This window comes from Chlamydotis macqueenii, chromosome 3, assembly GCF_036417535.1.
Source record: "Chlamydotis macqueenii isolate bChlMac1 chromosome 3, bChlMac1.mat, whole genome shotgun sequence".
In the NCBI taxonomy this organism is placed as follows: Eukaryota; Metazoa; Chordata; class Aves; order Otidiformes; family Otididae; genus Chlamydotis; species Chlamydotis macqueenii.
In genome coordinates, this window is record NC_141558.1 from 118,961,826 (window position 1) to 118,984,197 (window position 22,372).

Below are 22,372 nucleotides of genomic sequence, written 5' to 3' on the forward strand. Positions count from 1 at the left end.
AATGCTGCACTGAGTGTTAGTCCTTGCCCAGTGGGCTGGTGGAGGTATGGATGGAAATGAGGGATAATGATAATGAAAAGGCAGGAATCATGGGAAGGATGCTGGAACCAGTATTGCAGAGTGTTGTAGTTCAGCCCCGATCAGGACCAGACTACGCAGTCTCTCTCTCACTCCCCCCACCCTCCGAGAGAACAGGGAGAGAAAATATAAGAAAAACGGCTCGAGGTTTGAGATAAGGACAGGGAGAAATCCTTAAAGTTACCGTCACGGGCAAAACAGACTCCTCTTGGGGAAAACTATTCATTTATTACTACAAATAGCAGGATAATGAGACAGAGAACAAGATAACCTCCATCCACCCCTCCCTCTTCCCAAGCTTAACATTATCTCTACTACCTTCCCCTCCCGAGCGGCACAGGGGGGAAGAGGGAATGGGGGTTGCAGTCAGTTCATCATACGTTGTTTCACGCCGCTGCTTCATGGTCGGGGGAAGAACTCCTCACATTCCTCCCCTGCTCCAGCGTGGGGTCCCTCCCATGGGCCACAGTCCTTTGTGGAACTGCTCCGGCGTGGTCATCTCTTCCACGGGTGCAGTCCCTCTAGAACAGCTGCCCCAGCGGGCCCTCCACGGGCCACAGCTGCCTTCAGGCATCCACCTCCCCCGGTACGGGGTCCTTCACAGGCTCCAAGTGGATCTCTGCTCCTCCGTGGACCTCCATGGGCTGCAGGGGGACAACCTGCTCCACCATGGTCGTCACCACAGGCTGCAGGGGAATCTTGGCCAGGAGCCATATTACTCCTCCCCCTCCTTCTTCACTGACCTTGGCGTCTGCAGCCGTTCCTCACAACAGGCTGGTAGATGTCTCTCAGGATCTTTTTTTACATCTTATTAACTTCTCATCTCCTTTCCACTTCTTGCAGTCGGGTTGGACCGAGTTGGGCCCAGTTGGCTGCCTGGCGAGAGGCCAGAGGGTGAGGCCTGCAAGGCCCATGAGGCCTGCGCCTCCCCCTCTGCACCTCTGCCCCCGCTCAGCTTCTTCATATCTTCTCTTCTCTCTTTTTTTTTTTTCTGTTTTCCCATTCTTAAATACGTTATCGCAGAGGCGTTATCATGGGACATTCTGCTACCAATTGGCTCGGCCTTGGCCAGCAGCAGGTCCGCCCTAGGCCCGGCCGAGTCCACTGAACAAAGGGGAGCGACTTCTAGCAGTTTCCTACAGAAGCTACCACCTTAGGCCCCCCCTCACTAACAAAACCACGACACAGAGGAAGGTGCTGAAGGCATCTGGTGAGAGCTGAAGTTATTAGGTGAGAACAGACTCCCATATTATAGAATGTGGAAGGAGGGATTGTTACCAGTTTGTAAATGTTGAGGGCAAATGAGAAGGGGCTAGCTGATGCAAGAGGATCACTTACCATACAGAGAATGTTTCCATGTTTGCCAGCCTAAAAACTATCTGTATGTAAAAGCCACTTAGGGAGGAAATACGAAGAAAATAATGGTTCATTTTATTACACTTGGTTAAAGCAAAAAAACAAAACCAACCAAACAAAACCCTCCAAAAACACAAACTAAGGAACTGACAGGGTCACTGAAACATTTACTTTTGTGAAGGGGCTCGATATTTGCAAAACATGGAGAGTTGGGAAAGATACAAAAAGTCAGTAGATACTAACAATAAGGAAGAATAAATGAAGTATCTGAGATAAACTGAAAGAAACTCGAGGTATAGAAAGAAGGGAGCAGTTTTTTTGTTTTGTACTTCTGCATGTCAATTAGATCTCTGACACAAAAAGAACTAGAAAATACGCTATTGCAGTGCTGTAAACTTAATACGGTAGTAAAATTTAGTATTTTATTTGAAGTACTAATTTCCTGTCCTACAGTAAATATCAGTTGATGCCAATATGTTATGTTGTGGTAGTTTATTGTTTAATATTTGCCATGCTGGACTGATGACTGATGCCAGTTTTTTTTTTCCCCCAAGCTTCTGTTGTCTTAAAAGAACTTTCTTTGTTTTCAGGTTTTCAAAGATCTTGGCACAGATGTACTTAAATCTGCTTTTGAAGGTTATAATGCTTGTGTTTTTGCATATGGACAGACTGGATCTGGGAAGTCCTACACCATGATGGGAAATGTGGTATGTTTTATTTTGCAAATGTGTGTTTTTGTTCTGTAGCAATGCTTTGAGATTATGCCATTGCAAGAGCATGTTTTAATGGAGTTATTATTGCTGATCCTGTCTGTATGCTACTGACTCCCCATGTATTATACCTTCTAGTAGTAATCAGAGGTTTTAGAAGCTGCTTTACAGTTGAAAGAAGTTTCTTTCAGTGATACTCTTAAGTTGGACAAAAAGCAATAATTGTTCAGTAAAAAAACCCCAAAACTTCAAATGTTACTGCTGATTTCCTGTGCCCAACTGGAGACTGTTCTGGTTTTGTTAGTGAGGCGGGGGCCTAAGGTGGTAGCTTCTGTAGGAAACTGCTAGAAGTCGCTCCCCTTTGTCCAGTGGACTCGGCCAGGCCTAGGGCGGACCCGCTGCTGGCCAAGGCCGAGCCAATTGGTAGCAGAATGTCCCATGATAACGCCTCTGTGATAACGTATTTAAGTAGGGGAAAACAGGAAAAAAAAAAAGGAGAGAAGATGTGAAGCAGCTGAGCAAGGGGCAGAGAGGGGGAGGCGCGGGCCTTGTGGGCCTTGCAGGCCTCACCCTCTGGCTTTCTGCCGGGCAGCCGACTGGGCCCAACTCGGCCCAGCCTGGCTGCAAGAAGTGGAGAGGAGATGAGAAGTGAACAAGATGTAAAAAGGATCCTGAGAGAAGTCTGCCAGCCTGTTGTGAGAAACAGCTGCAGACACCAAGGTCAGTGAAGAAGGAGGGGGAGGAGTAACGCGGCTTCTGGCCAAGATTCCTCTGCAGCTCGTGGTGACGACCATGGTGGAGCAGGTTGTCCCCCTGCAGCCCATGGAGGTCCACGGAGGGGCAAAGATTCACCTGCAGCCTGTGGAGGACCCCATGCCAGGGCAGGTGGAGGCCTGAAGGAGGCTGTAGCCCGTGGAGGGCCCGCTGGGGCAGCTGTTCTAGAGGGACTGCACCCGGTGGAAGAGATGACCCATGCCGGAGCAGTTCCACGAAGGACTGTGGCCCGTGGGAGGCACCCCACGCAGGAGCAGAGGAGGAATGCCAGGAGTTCTTCCCCCGACGATGATACAGCGGCGTAAAACAACGCGTGATGAACTGACCGTGACCCCCATTCCCTTCCCCCACCCCTGCCGCTCGGGAGGGGAGGTAGTAGAGATAATGTTAAGCCCGAGAAGAGTGAGGAGTGGAGGGAGGTTATCTTGTTCCCTGTCTCATTCTCCTGCTAGTTTTAGAAATAAATGAGTGTTTTTCCCCAAGTCGAGTCTGTTTTGCCCGTGACGGTAACTTTAAGGATTTCTCCCTGTCCTCATCTCAAACCTTGAGCTGTTTTTCTTATTTTATCTCTCCCTGTTCTCTCGGAGGGTAGGGGGAGTGAGAAAGAGACTGCGTAGTCTGGTCCCGATCGGGGCTGAACTACAGCAACATGAATAATCAGCTCTTTCTGAAGAGATTTGTTTTTCAGGCCTCTTTTGAAGGGTCAGAAGATTAAACAGAGGTCAAGGACCTATTTTAGAGAAGGCTCAAGTGAGTAGTAGAAGCTGGGGATGAGAGTAGCTAAATGTAAGTTTCAGCAAACCGTTGTGACTTGATATAGTAACTGTAATTTTAAGGATTAACTCCTTAACTGCTCAACAGTAGACCCTGGAAGAGGAAGGTGTGATAGGAGTATTTGGCAGTTCGTGAGTAAAGGAGTAGTTTCTTGCAGTTGTCTCCATGACTGTCCAAAGACAGAAAAAACCCAACCAAACTGTTGGGAGTGGAGCAGTTTAAAGGGGCCGACTGGTGAAGCCTGTTTGCCAGGCAACCTCTACAGGTTTCATTCTTTAATCCTTGGGGAAAAAATGCATCCTGTCTTCTCTCAGCTGAACTGAAAAGGAGAATGTTGCCACTTGTCCTTCCTTAGATAGATCACTCTTTTGAAATGTAGTAAGACTGGTCACTTTGCACCTCCTTTAGCTTAGGAGAGTAAATCAGTAGATTAGTAAATCTTTTTCTTTCAGGTGTCACAGAATAAGTAGCTTTGTATTTCACCTCAATATGGTAAGCAGAATAGACTTTTGTAAGCAAAAAAGATCTTATGACCTAGATGTGGATTTCTATTTCAGAAATTTATAAAAGTGACATTTTTGAGACAGCCTTACTATATGTAATGACCGTGATCATCAAGACATTTTGCAAATGAATAGGTGCTGAAGTTTGTTTGACACTATTCAATAATAAAGGTCTAATCTTCTTGCCATATTATATAAATACTTTAATCTGGCTTTGTACAGAGCATGTATAAAATATACACCACTGCCAAGTTAAATGCTTTAAAATTGATGGCTCTGTCAGAGAGACTACAGTGCTGTAAAAAAAACTTGAATTGGAAATAAAATTTTTCCCTACTCCTCCTTAAAAAGTATGAACTCTATTCTCATTTTGCTTTCAATATCTGCTGTTCTTGGCTCTGGAAGGCTGCTTTTGCAGTACTGTGTGCAGCAATCATTTCAAGAAATGTGTGGATCAGTTAGAATAAATCTTGAGCAGAGATACTGAAATGATCTATCAGGAAAGTCAAACTTGTGTATGCAAAGAAAGGAACAAAAGTTTTCCAAGATGTGAAGCTGCTGCAGGAAGGAAGGAAATGATTTGTCCCCCATGTCCAAAGTAGATGAGTAAGAAACAGTGCATTTGAATTGCAATAAGTAGTTTGCTGGTTAGATAGCATAGAAGGAAAACAGGCTTTTAATGAGAAAATTCAGGTCTGAAGTGAACTACCTATTTAGGTTTTGTAGATTTCCATGACTGGAAATTCTGTAACCCAGAAAAAACTTGTCAAAGATGTAGTTGATCCTGCCATAGAGCTGTAGGGAGTGAAAAGGAAGAAAATGTTTGAATACAGTTTTTAATAAAGAGTGTACATTCTGTAAGATGTATATTTTACAGATGAAGTATACTGGGAGCTGTGTGTTCTTCCTTTCTCGTCGCTATGTTGCTATGGTTGGAGTTACTCAATTAGAGATAATATTTCCTATATGAAGACTCTCTTTGCAGTTGCTAAGTTATGTCAGACACTAATGATGTGGCAAAAACTTTGTGATAGATCTTTCATGTTTTTTTCCTTAAGCTTTAGTTAAAACTGTTCAGGTGTTTCCAAGCATGAGATGAAAGAAAAGTCTTACTTTTTCCTTCTGATGTATCGGGGTGTAGTTTTTTTCTTTTAAAAAAAAAAAGTGTGGGGGAAATTCCAACACTGAACCCTGAAAACTCTTTATCTCCAGTTATTTGATACATATCTAGGGGTTATTTACTTTTTTTTTTTTTAACCAAGGAGCAATCAGGTGAAGAGCTAGGTATGATAGAAGTAGACAATAGATTATTATTTCAATGAATGAAGACTAGTTTGAGAAGGACAGAGAGGCTCTGATTAAGAGGAGGAAGAAGAAGCTGGAAAAGTGCAAAATGGAGGGATAGAATATGATTAAAAAATGAGATGGGATGATGAATTGGGAATTATATTTGGGCAAAGGAAATAGGAAGAGAAGCTCAGAGTTGGCACCTGGAAGAAGATTGCTGGGGCAGAGAATACCGCAGGAAGCTCAAGAATCAGGACAGAGGGAACCAGCACAGAGGCAGACTAGAGTGGGCTTTGGCAAAAAGGGTCAGATTTTATGTGGGGGTCCAAGCAGAAGAGAAATCTTTGCCTGTGGAGCACTTGCCCTGCCGGAGTCTGGTGCAGCGTAGTCCTCTGTCTTTGTGTTTTCCTGCTGGCAGATTTCTGTAGAATCCCACCAGAAAAACTCACTTGGGTGCCTGAGATGCCTGGGCTATGCTTACATTGGATATTCGCTCTGGTTTGTCCTAAGTTGCATCCTGCTTGATTACAAGACCCCTAACTCTAAGCAAGAATATTTCTTGCCTCAGCAGTGCACAGAATTAGAATTAGAAAGGATTGTGAGCTGGGGATTGGGGGTTTGAATGTGAATGGCTCATGGATGCATGTATATGGCTCTTGTCCTGTTCTCTGTAGATGTTGCCAACTCCATAGTTAGATGAAATAGAAATTAGAAAAGATAGCATTGAGATAACGCAGTTCATATGTTGCTCTGAGAAGCCCGTTTCTACCTTAAGCAGTTGGGGTTATTCGAACTAAATGAGAGAGGCAAAATATATTCCAATTGCAAAGAATTTGAGCTAGTATATATCTTCCAACACACACGCAAGGATTACAGTGGCAAGGTGACTACAGTTAAATAAAGGGCAAGAGAGTATTTGCTGAAAAGTTTTGATTTTTTTCCCCTTTTTCTGGATGTTGGAACTCTCAACTAGTCATCTTGCGTTTTATTTTTCAAAATACATTGTGGATGCTTATATAGCCTTGGAAATAAGTATCGTTGTTTTTGCAGGGTGATGCAGGTTTAATACCTCGAATTTGTGAAGGATTATTTAGCAAAATAAGTGAAAAAACAAAGCGGAATGAGGCATCCTTTCGAACGGAAGTCAGGTAGGTCTTGGTGTGTTAATAGTTTGCTGATAATCTAACTTGTTTCAGTTACAGCCACACTGTTTCACTTTATCTCTGAGAAAAATGTGTGGTTTTCAAATTACTTTCCATGCTTGGCCTCAGTCCTATAATTGATTTTTGTTGGCAGTCGTAGTCAAAATGAACAGTATTTCTAACTTCAATCCAACAGCTGAGCATTTTGCTTTATTTAAATGATAGTGAGAATGCCTTTGCCACTGGGTAGCGTCTTCCTTATTTTTACTCTTTATTTCAGACTGACATTAGGAGATCTTGATCTTGCTAATATGTACTTCCTTTCTACTTGCTTCTTGCTTTTTTTGTTATGGTATGCTCTAGTCATTACTATATTAAGCCAACTTTGAACCTATTTGCTTCTCTAGGCATCTTGCTTTTCAAACACAGTATTAGCACAGCTTTCTTTTTTTTGAAGACACTTGAATCAGTCATTGGTTTTCTAATCTTTTTTTTCAGTTATCTGGAAATTTATAATGAACGTGTGAGAGATCTTCTCAGACGGAAGTCATCAAAAACTAATAATTTAAGAATACGTGAACATCCAAAAGAAGGGCCGTATGTTGAGGGTAAAAACACTTTGTGTTTTGCACTGGATATTTTATTACCTTTATGTATTCTAAAATGTCATGTGTAATTGCAAAGGGTATTTTTATCTTTTAACATATAAATGATGATAAATACAGTGCTTTCCTTTGACATAAACGCATTAAAGGAAAATAGCTTCTCATTTTGTATCCTCACTCACTTTCACAATTCAAACATTATTATATGTACACAGGTTTTATCTGTAAATTTATAACACATTTTTAAGTAATGTTATGAGACGCCATTGGTTTCAAGAATTTGTTGACTGTAATTTATAGTTTTTTATTGTTTAGACGGAAAGAACCTATTAAGATCTAATTGTCTTAATCTATCCTCTACCAGGGAAGATTCGTGTCTCTTAAGGGATTATGCTTATGTTATTGCACTAAATACTTTAGTAAGAGTGCATTTTCTTTTTTCTTAGTTTACTGTGAATGTGTAAATTCTCCATTGTTTGCATGAGGCCTCATTCCTTTCCTTCAGTGATAAATGAGTATGACAATAAACACTAATTGCAGCAATACTTTGCAGTAGTGACAGTAATTTGAATTATTTTGTAAAGAAAATCAAGTGTATGGAGGAGTGTACTGTAACACTCTGCTTTTCTTTAGATTTGTCTAAACATTTAGTGCAAAATTATAGTGATGTAGAGGAACTTATGGATGCAGGAAATATAAATAGAACGACGGCTGCAACTGGAATGAATGATGTCAGTAGCAGGTCGCACGCCATTTTCACAATCAACTTCACTCAGGTAACAAAACAAACTCCCTTGTCTTGATATCTGTTTACATTCAATAATTCATATGACAATTAAAAACAAGGTTGTCAAATAAGCAAGTATGGGTAGATAATGACTCTGTTGTTGTCTTATGACAGGGAAAGTTAAAAGTGTGAAAATACTGTTTTGAGAATTATAAATGTTTATCAGTGATTAAATCTTTAAAATTTACAGTGCAATGTGATTACTTAAAATTATGCTTAATAGATTTCGAGGAGATGATTATTGGGAGTTCAGGCTGAATAACAATGACTAGTGCCAATGTGTTTCATGATGCTGCTGTGACAGGAGAAGTGAGTGAGGAGCATGTTGTGTGAGAATTCAACCAGAGCTGAACATGGACTACCTTTTACACTCTGATGTTATCCAAGGTTTATGAAAAAAACTGACTCTGTGGCCCACACTGTAGAGTGTAGAAAGCTTTCTGAGTGTTTTCTTGCTGACTTTTCCTCTGGTTTTTATTGGAAATCTACTTGTATTCCTTGATTTACTGATGGAATAGTGGAGACATTTAAAACCTTTTCTCAGAGCATAGTGATCTTTTGTTTATATGTAGTAAACTCCTTTTCTAATGAAGGAGTACTCTTCATTAGAATGCTCTAATGAATCCTGCTCTTCATCGTAGTTTTGGGGAGGCTCTTTAGACAGTCCACCGATAACCTGCTAGATGAAGAGAAGGTAGCATAGAGGTGGTTTACTCTCCTGTCAGGACTTTATATGTCTTCTCCTCAAAACACACACACACACACACACGCACACACACACACACACACAAAATGCCATGCACCAGCTGTTCACCGATGATGAATTTTTCATTGCAAAGCTTTCAGAAGAGGATGGAGAGGCAGGCAGCAAAAGATTTTGTTGTGCTGTAAAAGTAGAAGGAAGTTTGAAACAGGGCAATCTGAGTTGATTTATGTGAATTAAGATAAAAATTGAGAGGAAGCCTCAGTTAAAATTGAAGAATAAAATTGCAGTTGCTACTTACTTGAACTTGTCTGTGTGTGCTATAACTTGTTGAAAGCTAAATATAAATATAATTTAAATGTTGAAAGCTTAATAAAATGGATGCAGCACATGTTCACTGTAAATACCAATTGATAGTCGTCAGTACATCTGCGTAAGTGGCTAGAAAGTTGCAAATATTACTATTTAAAGAAGTAGGTATTTGTATGGAAGTTATACTGCAATTAATGTTCAAATGCACCTCTAATACACCTGTCTTCTGAAGCTCTGCTATTGTAAACAAGTTCAATCATGACATGAAAAAGGCCACTAACTTGGATTCACATGCTCTTCTTTGTTGTGCTGTGGTGTTTTTTTTTTTTGTTTTTTTTTTGTTATTTTTTTCTCTAGGCTAAATTTGATTCTGAAATGCCTTGTGAAACTGTTAGCAAGATTCATTTGGTAGATCTTGCTGGAAGTGAGAGAGCAGATGCCACTGGTGCCACAGGGGTTAGATTAAAGGAAGGAGGGAATATTAACAAATCTCTAGTTACTCTGGGAAATGTAATTTCTGCCTTAGGTAAGCCTCCGGTTTTCATGCTTATCTGTTTGTTTGGTTTTTTTTTTTTAAGTCATTAAATTCCTTTCTGTTTATTTAATTCCACTTCTGTTTATTTTATTTACACAAATAGTGGCCTAACACATACCGTTTTTGAAAATGAATGAAAATGCGTAATTGCTTTTTTTTTTTTTTCTCCCCTCTACTTCCGCATCACAGCTGATTTATCTCAGGATGCAACACATCCTCTTTCAAAGAAGAAACAAGTATTTGTGCCTTACAGAGACTCTGTGTTGACTTGGCTATTAAAAGATAGCCTAGGAGGAAACTCTAAAACTATAATGATTGCCAGTAAGTGTTTTTAAATTAGTTTTATGCATCCTGAACAGTTCATACTTAATAGAGGTGGCTGTAAATATGTAGATTCCATATGCTTTGTTAAGGCAGAAGATTGTTTACCTGTATTTATGATTTATTTTCTTTCTGAGTTTTCTAGTAAGACTCTGCCTTTACCTATATTCTGCAAAACATCTCTTCCAGCAGCAGTACTATATAGGGTCTCATTGTGTATATGGGAACAGTCTAGTTGTTTATTAACATAATGAACAATAGCAGGTATACCTCCTGAATTTGAAAGCTTAATTTTCATCTGCAGATTATCTGTTTGATTGCATATATTACTGGCTGAGTATTTGGTTAGAAGTGTAACAAGGCATCCAGATTGTGTACATACAGTTGTTCGACGTTTGTTTGCATAAGTAAAGATCATCCAAATGTATGTGCCTAATTGCTTGTGTTTACTCTGACGTCTACCTCACTGCTGTGTTTCTTTGACACATGCACAATGTAATGATTATCTGATCTCACCAGTTAAACTTCAAGTAATAGTTCCTGGTTATTCTTGAGGTTCATTTGCATTCCAGACAGCTCTGTTGCTCATGGTAAGTGCTCAAACCTGGACCTCGATAAAGTCTTGTACTTTTCTCTCTTTACGCCTCTCCTCCCCAGGCTGCAGACTTTGATCCCCCGTAAAAAAAAAAAAAATCCAGCTTTGTACATCTAATCAATACTGATGCGTGAATAGGTTTGCTTTTGCAAAACTGTAGTGTTTTTTGTTGCATTAGTAGCAGAAACAACCTGGTCTCTTTTGACAGTCAGTGGGTAAGGCTGTCATTTTTATTTAACCTACTTTTTGAAGGCACACAGCATTTTAACTTTTGTCTAAATTTAATTATTTATGATTCAGTTTCCTTTTTATCTTGTCTCCTTTCTTCGAGTTTTGTTTTTACTTATAGGAAGCTCTGTAAGAATCACTCTGTTTAAAAACCTACCTATGGCATATATATTGCAGGTTGTTCAACAAATTGAAATGGGGATTTCCCTTCCCAAAAAATCCAGGTAAAGCCAGGAGGATGTTTAGTGGAGAGGGGAGGATTTTGGATGTTGGAGATGTAAGGTGTAAAGAGAAGAGAAGCTCTGAAATTTCTCTCACTCTTTTGTTTAAGTAACACTGTGCTGGCATCCTTTCTCTCAGTGCTTTCTTTCAGTTACGTAGTTGAGTAACTTGGTTTTTGGTGGCTGGGTTTTTTTTTTGGTTGTTGTTTTTGTTTTGTTTTGTTTTTTTTTTAAATACCAAAAGATTGGAAAGAGAAGTTTTAAAAATGCAGTGAGTTTTCAGTGCCTGTACTAATGATTACAGTGCCCAGCTGCTTTTTCAGCTACTTCCTTGTCTATTAACAATGCTTCTGCTAGGCAGAGCCCTGATGGTTGATCTTTTCTGCAACAGTAACTCTACAGGTAAGGTGGCTGAATTGTCTAACAGAGCCTGACAAGCTCTATGGATACATTTCGCCTGGCTTTTCTGTAACTAAATACAAAAAAAGCAAGAAGATAACTTCAAACTGTAGGAAAGTCTGGTATAAAAATGTATCCAATTCTGATTTGTCACATTTCTATAACATATTGTAACATCCTTCCAGAAAGAGAATACTTGAGTAGAGGAGAGGAGACAGTAGGTAAAGTCAGAAGTGATAGTCTGAGCTGGGGGAAGTGTAGTCTGTTGCCAAGTGCATTTCCCCTAATTCAGGCAGTCTCTACCACAAAAAGAATATATTTTACTATTGAGAGAATGAGGAAGGGCAGAATATTTTGGTTATTGATTATTTTTTCAGATGTTTTCACTGTCTGATTCTCTGAGTCTCTTGTTCAGTTTGATTATTAAGATTTCTGGTCCCTTATTATTTCTGTATAGTGTTATCTTCTGTGTTTTTTCTCATCTACTTAGATGCAGTAATTATGTTTTGAATTTGGAACATCTTGTATATTGTTAAAAAATTTAAGTGAAGAATAGCATTAGCACTTTCATTCAAACTCCATTGTTTTTCCTGGTTAAGTTGCTTGTAAAATAATACTGGTTTCTCTTGAATCATCAGATAAGTAACAGGTCTGTCTGCTGCCAAATACCTGGAGCTCAGCAGAACAACTACGTTTGTAAATTATAGAAGCTCTTCTCTTGTTTTGTTTTTCATGTCTGCTTTTTGTTTGAATGCTGTTTAATTTCCCTTCAAAACTTGGACTGAACCTACTGTGTTTTCACCTGAAATGACTTTTCCATTCAGTGATTACATCAATACTGAAAAAATACTCACTGTTTTTCCCACTGTTCTTGAAAAAGCTTTTCAAGAAAGCCAGTAAAGTATTCATATAGGATGTTTATGCTTACCAGAGAAATGTAAATGTTAAGTAGATTAACAGCAAGATTTCTTTAAAACGCTTGATTGTTGGACTTGGTTATTCTTATACACTATTCTAATACAGTGTTTACTTAAACAAAGTTATAGTGACGTGAAAGCAGTGGAGCTAGGTGAAGAACTGGAACAACTTGTAGCCATGCTGGTTAGTCATATATTTCTGTCTCTTCATCCACATCAAGTTTATCTGACTCTTAAAATATAAGCTAACTCTACTAAATGAAACATATGGTGCTGGATAAACTGTTTCTGATTTCATCTCCTTAGCTATTTCACCTGCTGATGTCAATTATGGAGAAACTTTAAGTACACTTCGCTATGCAAATAGAGCCAAAAACATCATCAATAAGCCTACTATTAATGAGGATCCTAACGTCAAACTGATCCGTGAGCTGAGAGCTGAAATAGCCCGATTAAAAGCCTTACTTGCTCAAGGGAATCAGGTTAGCTTTACTTGAAATTTGTATGTAATTTTCCTTGAGTTATAACATATATTTCTAGAATGTAACGAGATAATTATCTTTCATTATATTGATTTGAGTAAACAAGCTCTATGAGGCTATGAATGAATATTATTTTCCTGATTGAATCAGTTTCCATATGGCCAGTAGATTGCCTCTTTTGGCATAAGGGTGGAAAAATTGTCATCTCAAAGCTTTTAGCTCTCTCTTAATAGAATCAGAGCTTGATTGCAGTGTGCTGTGGAACAGGTAGTCACCACAGCATAAGGATACTGAGCAGTAACACATTTCCTGGGTCTAGCCTGACAGACTGAAGAGGTACTTCATCTAGTATCTTAAAAGAAGTAGAAAACGTAAAGTATAAATATATGCATAAATATAAAAATATATGAATATGCATAAATATAAATATATATATGCATTAATAGAAAAATTCAGGAGTATAAATGGGTTTGAACAATACATTTTATTTGTGTTTGACTGTACAGTTCACTAGAAAGCATGTAACATGCTGAATGTGTTAAAGTATTTTCTGTGGTGGTGTAAGAAAACATGTATCACACTATACTTCCCTTCTTCACAATTTTATTTATTGTTCTTCTGTAGGTATTAGCCACTATAAGCATTTACTGCACAAGTTCATTTAGGCTTAATTTCTCCTCTATTTCCACGATGGTGAAACCCAGCTAACAATAAGCAATTGGCTCAGACCAGTCATCTCTTCTAAATAATGTCACTCAGGACTGCTAGATTTTATGCTTGGGCAAATATGATTTTGGAATATCTGAAATGATACTGCAGATTTATTTCTAGAACTATCTATTTTTATTTTAGATGGGCTGTGCAATATGAAATGTTGGTTCAGCACAGATTTTTTTAATGGAAGGCTAGTACTTCAGCTGGATTTCATGCTATAAAACATTTGCTGAAAAAGGAGATGGGGCCACAGTTGGAAGCAGTAGTAGGTATTGTAGATGATTGCAACAAAGCAGAGCTCTCTGCTTCAAACAATTAGAAAACTCCTTATGAGGCTGAATCACTCTATTATACTTGTATTTCTCCCATATTCTCTAGGAGGGGAAAATTAATTTATTTTCAAAGTATGGTTTGATTTAGGGTTAGCAAAGTAGATGTAACTTGGACCTCTTTGAAGATCTAAAGCTTTGACCTAGTTCCAAGCTGTAAAACAGCGGATATTACAAAATAAATCTAATTCAGTTGCAGGATGTGATAGATGGCTGTGTAGGAGACAACAGAGAACTTACTTCAGTTAACTGAATTTGTGATGACTGGTAAAACAGCAGATGGTATTATATATGCACAGTAGAATATAAATCTCTGTGTAATTTCTTTTGTGGTTTTCCTTTATATTCCCAGAATACTGTATTGCAAATGCTTCTGTAGATCATTAAGATCATTGAAGATACTGATTACCAAAATATAGTGCTGGATTCAGTGTAGAAGGTCACATAACAATGAGTATTATTTGTGTGTTTGGGTGTTGTAGACTAGTTTTAATTTTCTAAGGCCAGTTACCTCAATGTGTATTTATTAAAGATAACCAATATATGTATACATTAGAGCAAAATGGTTAACTATTGATGCAAAATGCATTTTGATGTTTAATAGAAATATAAAGATACATGTATTGGGTATTACCCGTTAAAAACTTGTGTACAGTTTCAGTGTCTGCGTGTGTGTGTGACCACATGTATACATAGTGAATGAAAATAGTCTCAAACTGGTTATTTGTATTTGAAATATCTGCTTTGACCTGATTTTGATTATTCTGTTTACAGTATTTCAAGGTAAAATGATGTATATTGGAGTTTAACATACTTAATCTAAATAATCAAAGTTGAACAATTGCATTTCTATCATTTGATTCCACTAGAAATTTTTCCTTTTTTTCATCCTATTTTTTAACTTGACGATGTTTACTTTTTACAATTTTAGATTGCACTCTTGGATTCTCCAACAGCTTTAAGTATGGAAGAAAAGCTTCAACAGAATGAAGCAAGGGTGAGTTATAATTTCATAAATTTTTTTTTTAAAAAGGAGAGCAGAGGGTTTGGATGCAAGTGTGTTGGTAATTTTCAGGACTTTTGTTTTGATACACAGCTAAATTTTCTCCCACCAAACAGCATTGTCTTGGTGCTTTTTTTTTTTTTTAACTCGTACATTTGAGCTTGTAACTTTATTATCTTACTAATGCAAGATAGCATTGTAACTAAGAACAAAGTATATCTTTGATATTTCTATGGCAGTTCTATTTAATGAAAATATTTGTTCCCAGGCCAGCTAGCCTTGCTAAGAAACTATGTTTGTAGATAGAATAATAGGGAAAAGCCACTAAATCAGTGTAATCAGTAATCACAGTAACAAACATTCACTGTGTAGAAAATACAGTGAAAGATTTATGGGGAAAATCGTAATCTCTTTTGTATTTTCAAGTAATCAATAACTTGTGTTGTGGGGTAGGTTTTCAGAAAATGACCGTTTTAAAATCTGGTATGTACAAATATTTTCAGTGCCTATTTAGCTGCCTTTTTAGGGTCTAAGATCTGGGTGTACTTCATAGTGTGCCTCACAACAAGTTGTTCTAATAATCCAGCCCAGTGTAGAGCCTGGGAAGAATTCCCAGACAGTTTAGATATACTCGGAGAGTCCAAAATAGAATGGTAGTCTCATTTCTCTAAATTGCAATCTTTCATTCTTTATTCTATTATTCTATTTTAATTCTTTTCTATATACTTGTCTGTTTTTAAAGCTACTGTGAACTGTTTTGGAAAAAAAGGTATTACTCAGACTTTGGAAGAGGAGAGAGGAAAGTATTTGGAATCATTCAGCTACATGCCAGCAAATACTTATTACTGAATATTGTCGACAAGATGCCAATTGAATGTAGATATGATGCCTTTAAAAAATAGGACCTTCTTAGCTGGTTTGAATTGTATGGTTTACACTAGTGCTGCTTAAACCTTTACAAATAGCGAATTAATGCATTGCTTTGGGAATTCTGTTTTGACTTAATTAATTGGTACGGTATCTGCGCTTTTCAGGATTCCTGTTGGTAATACCATTTTTAAAGACATGTTGAAATACTTTTCAATTAAATTATACTTGAAAAATAAACTTCATGACAAAAATGGATTAAATAAATGTATTAGTATGAACCATAGCTGCAAAGTAGAATCTAGGCTTCTCCATAAGCGACGTTTCTGCTAGGAATGCATTTTATAACTCTGTAGTATATGCAGGAATCGTTACTGTGTTGTATTCGATTAATTAAAGTAGGATCTGCATAACCACAGTGTAAGCCTTGAGTTTAAAAGCATTTTTCTTCATATTCCTACTAGGTTTTGAAAAGTTCTTAGCTGAATCAGAAATGAATGATAGTATTGTTAGTATGTGTAGTATGCTTTTATTTTTGTGCACAAATGTAAAGCCTTTATCTAAGAGTAGGTGAGTAATATAAACTACTGACAATATGCTAATTAGAGTATGTTATTCATGCTCTGATAGTAATCACTGCTTGTCCTGCTCAGGATTGTTGGACCCTCTGTGTGGGGAGTACATTGAGCATATTTTATTATCTTTCGTCAACCTCATTAAAAGGTTATGTGATTACTATTCATGATAACTACAATAGATGTAATTACTGAAAATTTTCAGTAGATCATAGAATCATAGAATCATAGAATCACATGGTTGGATGGGACCTATAAGATCATCTAGTCCAACCGTCTTCCCACTACCATTGCTGCCACAGCTACTAAACCATATCCTGTAGCTTCTCATCAAGCCGCCTCTTGAACACTGCCAGGGACGGAGACTCCACCACCTCCCTGGGCAGGCCGTTCCAGTGCCTGACCACTCTTTGAGAGAAAAAGTTTTTCCTCAAGTCCAATCTAAACCTCCTCTGGTACAACTTGTGGCCATTTCCTCGGGTCCTGCTTGTTGCCTGGAAGAAGAGGCCAAACCCCTGTTCATCACAACCTGCCTTCAGGAAGCTATAGAGTGCAATGAGGTCTCCCCTGAGCCTCCTCTTCTCCAGACTAAACAATCCCAACTCTCTGAGCCGCTCCTCATAAGACTTGTGCTCCAGACCCCTCACCAGCTTTGTTGCCCTTCTCTGGACACGTTCCAGGGCTTCAATGTCTTTCTTGTAGTGAGGGGCCCAAAACTGAACACAATACTCAAGGTGCGGCCTCACCAGTGCCGAATACAGGGGGATGATTACCTCCCTGCTCCTGCTGGCCACACTATTTCTAATGCAGGCCAGGATGCCGTTGGCCCTCTTGGCCACCTGGGCACACTGTCGGCTCATGTTCAGCTGAGCATCAACCAACACCCCCAGGTCCCTTTCCTCTTCACAGTCCTCCAGCCACTCAGCTCCGAGCCTATAGCGCTGCATGGGGTTATTGTGGCCAAAGTGCAGGACCCGACACTTGGCCTTGTTGAACCTCATGCCATTCAGCTCAGCCCAGCGATCCAGCCTATCCAGATCCCTCTGAAGGGCCTCCCTACCCTCAGGCAGATCAACACCGCCACCCAACTTGGTGTCATCTGCAAACTTACTGAGATATTGCAGTTGCTATATCTTTTTTATAATTGAATGAGTGCAATAATTAATTTGTTTATACAGATCTAAAGACTTTATTGCCATATTTAAATTATCTGACATATATATTGTGGCTTTCTTTAATGAGTTGATTTGTCCTGGTAGAACAACAATTTAAAAATTATTTCTAAAGAATAAAAGTTGTTCTGCTATGAACAGACTTACGATAGACCTTCTTAATATTTTTCTTTAATATTCTCAATTATATCTTTGTTTTAACATTCCCGTTAACAGCACTAGGAATGATAATGATGCATTGAAAAGTGTACTTACTTTTCTTATTGAAATACTGAGATACAGGTAGAGATGAGAGAAGTTTCTTTAGTTCTCATTAATTAATTTGCAGCTGATCTGCAAAGACAGCTAGGAGGGTAGTCTGCAAGTGGCAAATGTGGAGGTGTTTGGTGGAACTGTGTTAAAGGAACACCTTTTGTTTTCTACAGTGTTTTTATATGTAAAGTAATGAAGAGAAATGGCTTGGTTTTTTCCCAGGTTTCTGCAGATGAAGTGAATTCAAATAATAAAATATTGTGTATGTTTTTAAAGGCCTGTGTTTAATCCCTGCACAGAAATCTGGTGGTGTCAAAAATAAAAGAGAGTGTGTGTGTTTGTATGCTTGTGTGCACATATAAATAAATAAATTAATTAAAATATTTAATATGATTATGATTCCAAGTCAACCAGAGCTTAGAGGTGGATCTGCCTGAAGCACACTCTGTGCACTGCTTTCTAAAAAGTCTGAAAGACTCAAATGAAAAGACCCTTTACTGATATGGCGATATGGACAGTGGGATAGAGTGCACCCTCAGCAAGTTCGCCGACGACACCAAGTTGTGTGGTTCCGTCGACACGCTGGAAGGGAGGGATGCCGTCCAGAGGGACCTTGACAGGCTGGAGAGGTGGGCCCGTGCCAACCTCATGAAGTTCAACCAGGCCAAGTGCAAGGTCCTGCACCTGGGTCATGGCAATCCCAGGCACAAATACAGGCTGGGCGGGGAATGGATTGAGAGCAGCCCTAAGGTGAAGCACTTGGGAGTGCTTGTGGATGAGAAGCTTAACATGAGCCGGCAATATGCCCTTGCGGCCCACAAGGCCAACCGCATCCTGGGCTGCATCAAGAGAAGTGTGGCCAGCAGGTCAAGGGAGGTGATTCTGCCCCTCTGCTCTGCCCTGATGAGACCCCACCTGGAGTACTGTGTCCAGTTCTGGAGCCCCCAACACAAGAAGGACACGGACCAGTTGGAGAAGGTCCAGAGGAGGCCCACGAAGATGATAAAAGGGCTGGAGCACCTCTCTTATGAGGACAGGCTGAGAGAGTTGGGGCTGTTCAGCCTGGAGAAGAGGAGGCTCCGGGGAGACCTGATAGCGGTCTTCCAGTACCTGAAGGGGGCCTACAAGAAAGATGGGGAAAGGCTGTTCAGTAGGGCCTGTTGCGATAGGACAAGGAGTAATGGTTTTAAAATAGAGGGGGGTAGATTTAGATTGGAAATTAGGAAAAAATTTTTTAGAATGCGAGTTATAGAACACTGGCACAGGTTGCCCAGAGTGGTGGTGGATGCCCCATCCCTGGAAACGTTCAAGGCCAGGCTGGATGAGGCCCTGAGCAACCTGATCTAGTTGGGGATGTCCCTGCTCCTTGCAGGGGGGTTGGACTAGATGACCTTTGAAGGTCCCTTCCAACCCTAACCATTCTATGATTCTATGATATGGAAGCTGTAAAAGTTAACTTAGGAGATGGACAACTAGATGAGTAGGAAAGGCAGGACAAAACCTAAGTGTTCATACACAGCTCTGTCTCTGTGTGTAATGCCTTTGCAAGCAGCGTCTCACTTCTGTGCTGATTTCAGCCAAGTGTGTGATTTCTGAGTTGCAGCAAACTTTGCTCTGATTTTCTCCTCAAGGTTGCCTGTTTGCTTCTTCCTCTGCATGCCATCCTCTGCAATTTCTGGAGGGTATTTTAACCTGAACATGCCTGTCTTGCATGGTAGGAAAGGAGCTGTTGTCTTGTTACAGTTAAGGAATGAATCTGTGTCAGTAGACTTCGTAGGACTGAATTAAGCACTTTATGGAATTCAATTTATTTGAAGATGCCTACCATTATTTGACATGGCTATCACTGTCCCTTGTTTCATTTTACACTATAAATAAAAATTCTGCCATTTCCCTTTTTGAGACAGAGAAATTTTAGGTATGGCCACTTATTGCAGGAGAAACAGTGCTCTTCTACATGTTTAAGTATTAAGCTTCGTGAAGAATTGCACAAATATTTAGTACTTCTCTGAAAATACATTATCAAGGACTTTAGAATATGTGGGTTTTTTTTCTGATATTTGTTTTCTTTTATAGGTACAAGAACTGACCAAAGAGTGGACTAACAAGTGGAATGAAACTCAAGATATCCTGAAAGTAAGGAAAATTAACAAATTTTCACCTTGGCATTTAAACTAGCCTTAGGATTTTCCCTTAAAAAAAAAAGTTCCTATTCTAAGTCACCTTCTTTGGCTTTTTTTAATAACACAAAATTTTCTCAGTCTGACTTATTCCAAGTAATTAGTTTTTGAGAATTTTTAAGAGTAAATATTCAGGCATGCTGGTATTTTTGAATAAATTTTAAATAATTATTAATAAAAATGAGCACAGCTCTTTCTTTTCTTCACCAAAGTGACCTTACTGGAAAATAGCTTATCTCTTACAAGTCTTTAAAATACTGGATGTTTTTATTGAGTTGCAAACAAAGGAAACCTGGGGCAAGGACAAGTGGATCCCTCATCCCCTTGGTGTTTGTGTTGTATCTAAGACCTGTAAATAATCACCTTTTATGTTACATTGAGTATCTCAAGTGAAAGTGGTCTATAGTGGATACAGATTTTTTGCATGGGCCTTCTGATTCAGAAGAAATGGCTTGTAAATTTGAAATACAACTTTCAATGGTATTTCTGCAGTTGAAGCTCCTCCAGTAGGTGTTCATCAAACCAAACAGATGGATCTGAACTAGGCATGCTCTGGAGTACCAAGCACAGAGATTTTTGCAGCTGATTCACATAAGCTGTCCTGTGTTGCAGTCTTTATATGACTCCACACTACTTCTGGAGCAGATAAATCCACACAGTGCTCTTGTGGCATTTTGTAGGTTTAGTACAGATCCAAGAGGGCAACTTGATGATTTCCATGTTGTGTTTTTTGCATGATTTAGACTGAGACTTTGATGTTCTCCACATGCACCTTTGCTTTCCTGCTGTCCAGTTTTACTGGTAAAATTTTGTGTTGGCATTTGTCTTGTGATTAAGGTGTCTGAGGTGAACTATTTTAATGGGATACTTTATGATTCCATACACGCACGCATGTGTGTGCACATACACACAGAGTAATAATTCTCACAGTTTCTTTTCCATAATCTAGACTAACAATTTTTTTTGCCAAATTTAAAAACTGTTCTGTTAAATAAAAAATTGAAAATAAAACTTAAACTTTCATTTCTTGCTGTGTATCTGAACATAAACTTGTTTGCAGTGCAGTTCAAGCAAGCATTTAGAACTAATTTTGAAATTCTCCTTATCACTAATCTGAAACTTGATTTTTGTAGTTGATTTTTTTTTGCGGGTATCACTTTTTTTATTTTTTTTTTAAGTTCACCCCTATGTCTTTTATCTGACTTCCAGATAAGTTGAATGACTCCATGCTTAAAAATAAAGACAAAACAAAAATGATATAGAGAACAGAGCAGGGTTGGTAACTGCTTAGCAGATGGCATGACAGAACGAACTGTTTAATGTCTGTCCAGATACTGAACTGAGAATTACCATTTGTATATTCCTCAGAGATATTTTGGGTTCAAGTTTACATTATTTCTGTGTTATTTTGTTCCTTTGAAGTGTCTATATGTACATAGAACTTTATTAATCCTCTCTTTACTCATGTCTGGATTGGGGAGTTTGTTGTCACGTGGAGAATTTGTGAATTTTGGTCAATTGTGAAAGTGAACATGATGGGAAGTTTTAAAAGCCTTTATGTTGTTAATACACTGATTCTTGCACTGAAATTAGAGAATTGTAGGAGGTGTTATCTGAACAATTAATATAAACAAGAGAGCTGTGTTTATTAAATAGCTGAGTATAAAGGACTTACACACAAAAGCTGTAAGCTTTCTGATGTTGAGCTTTTGTTAGTTTCATTCATACAACTTCTATATTCTGGACTTTTATATGCTGATATTTGAATACATGAGCATAGCTTGTATTTCACTTTTGGGTTAAAGGCAGTTGATAAAACCTTCTTGGTCCCAAAAAACTGAAAATCTGCAAAAGATTTGTTGGTTATACTGTTTGATTTTACACCATTTTACTGAAGCTATCCATATTTTTATTCACTTCTTGTTTAATGATTCCTGAAATCACTGCCAACATATGAGTGGAAAAGGGCTTTTTAGAAGTTTGCTAGGCTGAGTTGCTGGAAAGCAGATTTTAAACTACTTTGTGGTAATATGTGTTTCTTGTAATGGACTCCTATACCTGTTGTGCATTTGTACAACTGAAATGTCTTAGCACCCTTTCAGAAATGAGACTGTCTTTGTATGTTCACCTTACTGCAGTCACAACTGCAGCTTTTTCCATGCCATAATCCAGTAACTTTCAGAACATTCTTCATCAAGGTACTTAGAACTTCACATTAGTATTTATGTTTAAAACCTGCCTCCCTTTGCCTCCCTCTGGGCTTGCACTTCTGAGATAGTTGCTGCCTTTCAGTTCCTATGCTGCATTGGACTTGGAGAATTAAAAGCCTTTTACTTTTCAGTTCCTAACACCTTTTGCTCTAATCTGGCAGTTGATTTTGAAAATTCATCTAAACAGCTACCTATTACCTATTCATTTATGCCTGCAAATGCACTTAGCAGTAGCTGAATGGGATTTCCTACTCTACTATATGTAGTTACGCATTTTCATACTAGGTGCTGAATATCAGAGTTCATATGGTTTTGAATTGTTCTCACAGACTGATGTCAAA

At 38.7% G+C, this 22,372-nt stretch overlaps 1 protein-coding gene across 3 annotated transcripts in view; it reads left to right on the forward strand.

Moving 5' to 3' along the window:
* Nucleotides 1-22,372, forward strand: part of KIF16B (kinesin family member 16B) — a 153,945-nt gene that overhangs the window by 25,415 nt on the left and 106,158 nt on the right. For all 3 annotated transcript variants that reach the window (XM_086745326.1, XM_086745328.1, XM_086745329.1), the window contains exons 4-12: nucleotides 2,025-2,141; nucleotides 6,533-6,630; nucleotides 7,123-7,232; nucleotides 7,863-8,005; nucleotides 9,389-9,557; nucleotides 9,756-9,887; nucleotides 12,554-12,729; nucleotides 14,704-14,769; nucleotides 19,718-19,777. In XM_086745326.1, the coding sequence (XP_086601452.1) occupies nucleotides 2,025-2,141; nucleotides 6,533-6,630; nucleotides 7,123-7,232; nucleotides 7,863-8,005; nucleotides 9,389-9,557; nucleotides 9,756-9,887; nucleotides 12,554-12,729; nucleotides 14,704-14,769; nucleotides 19,718-19,777 (1,071 nt within the window). The remainder of the gene's footprint in view (nucleotides 1-2,024; nucleotides 2,142-6,532; nucleotides 6,631-7,122; nucleotides 7,233-7,862; nucleotides 8,006-9,388; nucleotides 9,558-9,755; nucleotides 9,888-12,553; nucleotides 12,730-14,703; nucleotides 14,770-19,717; nucleotides 19,778-22,372) is intronic.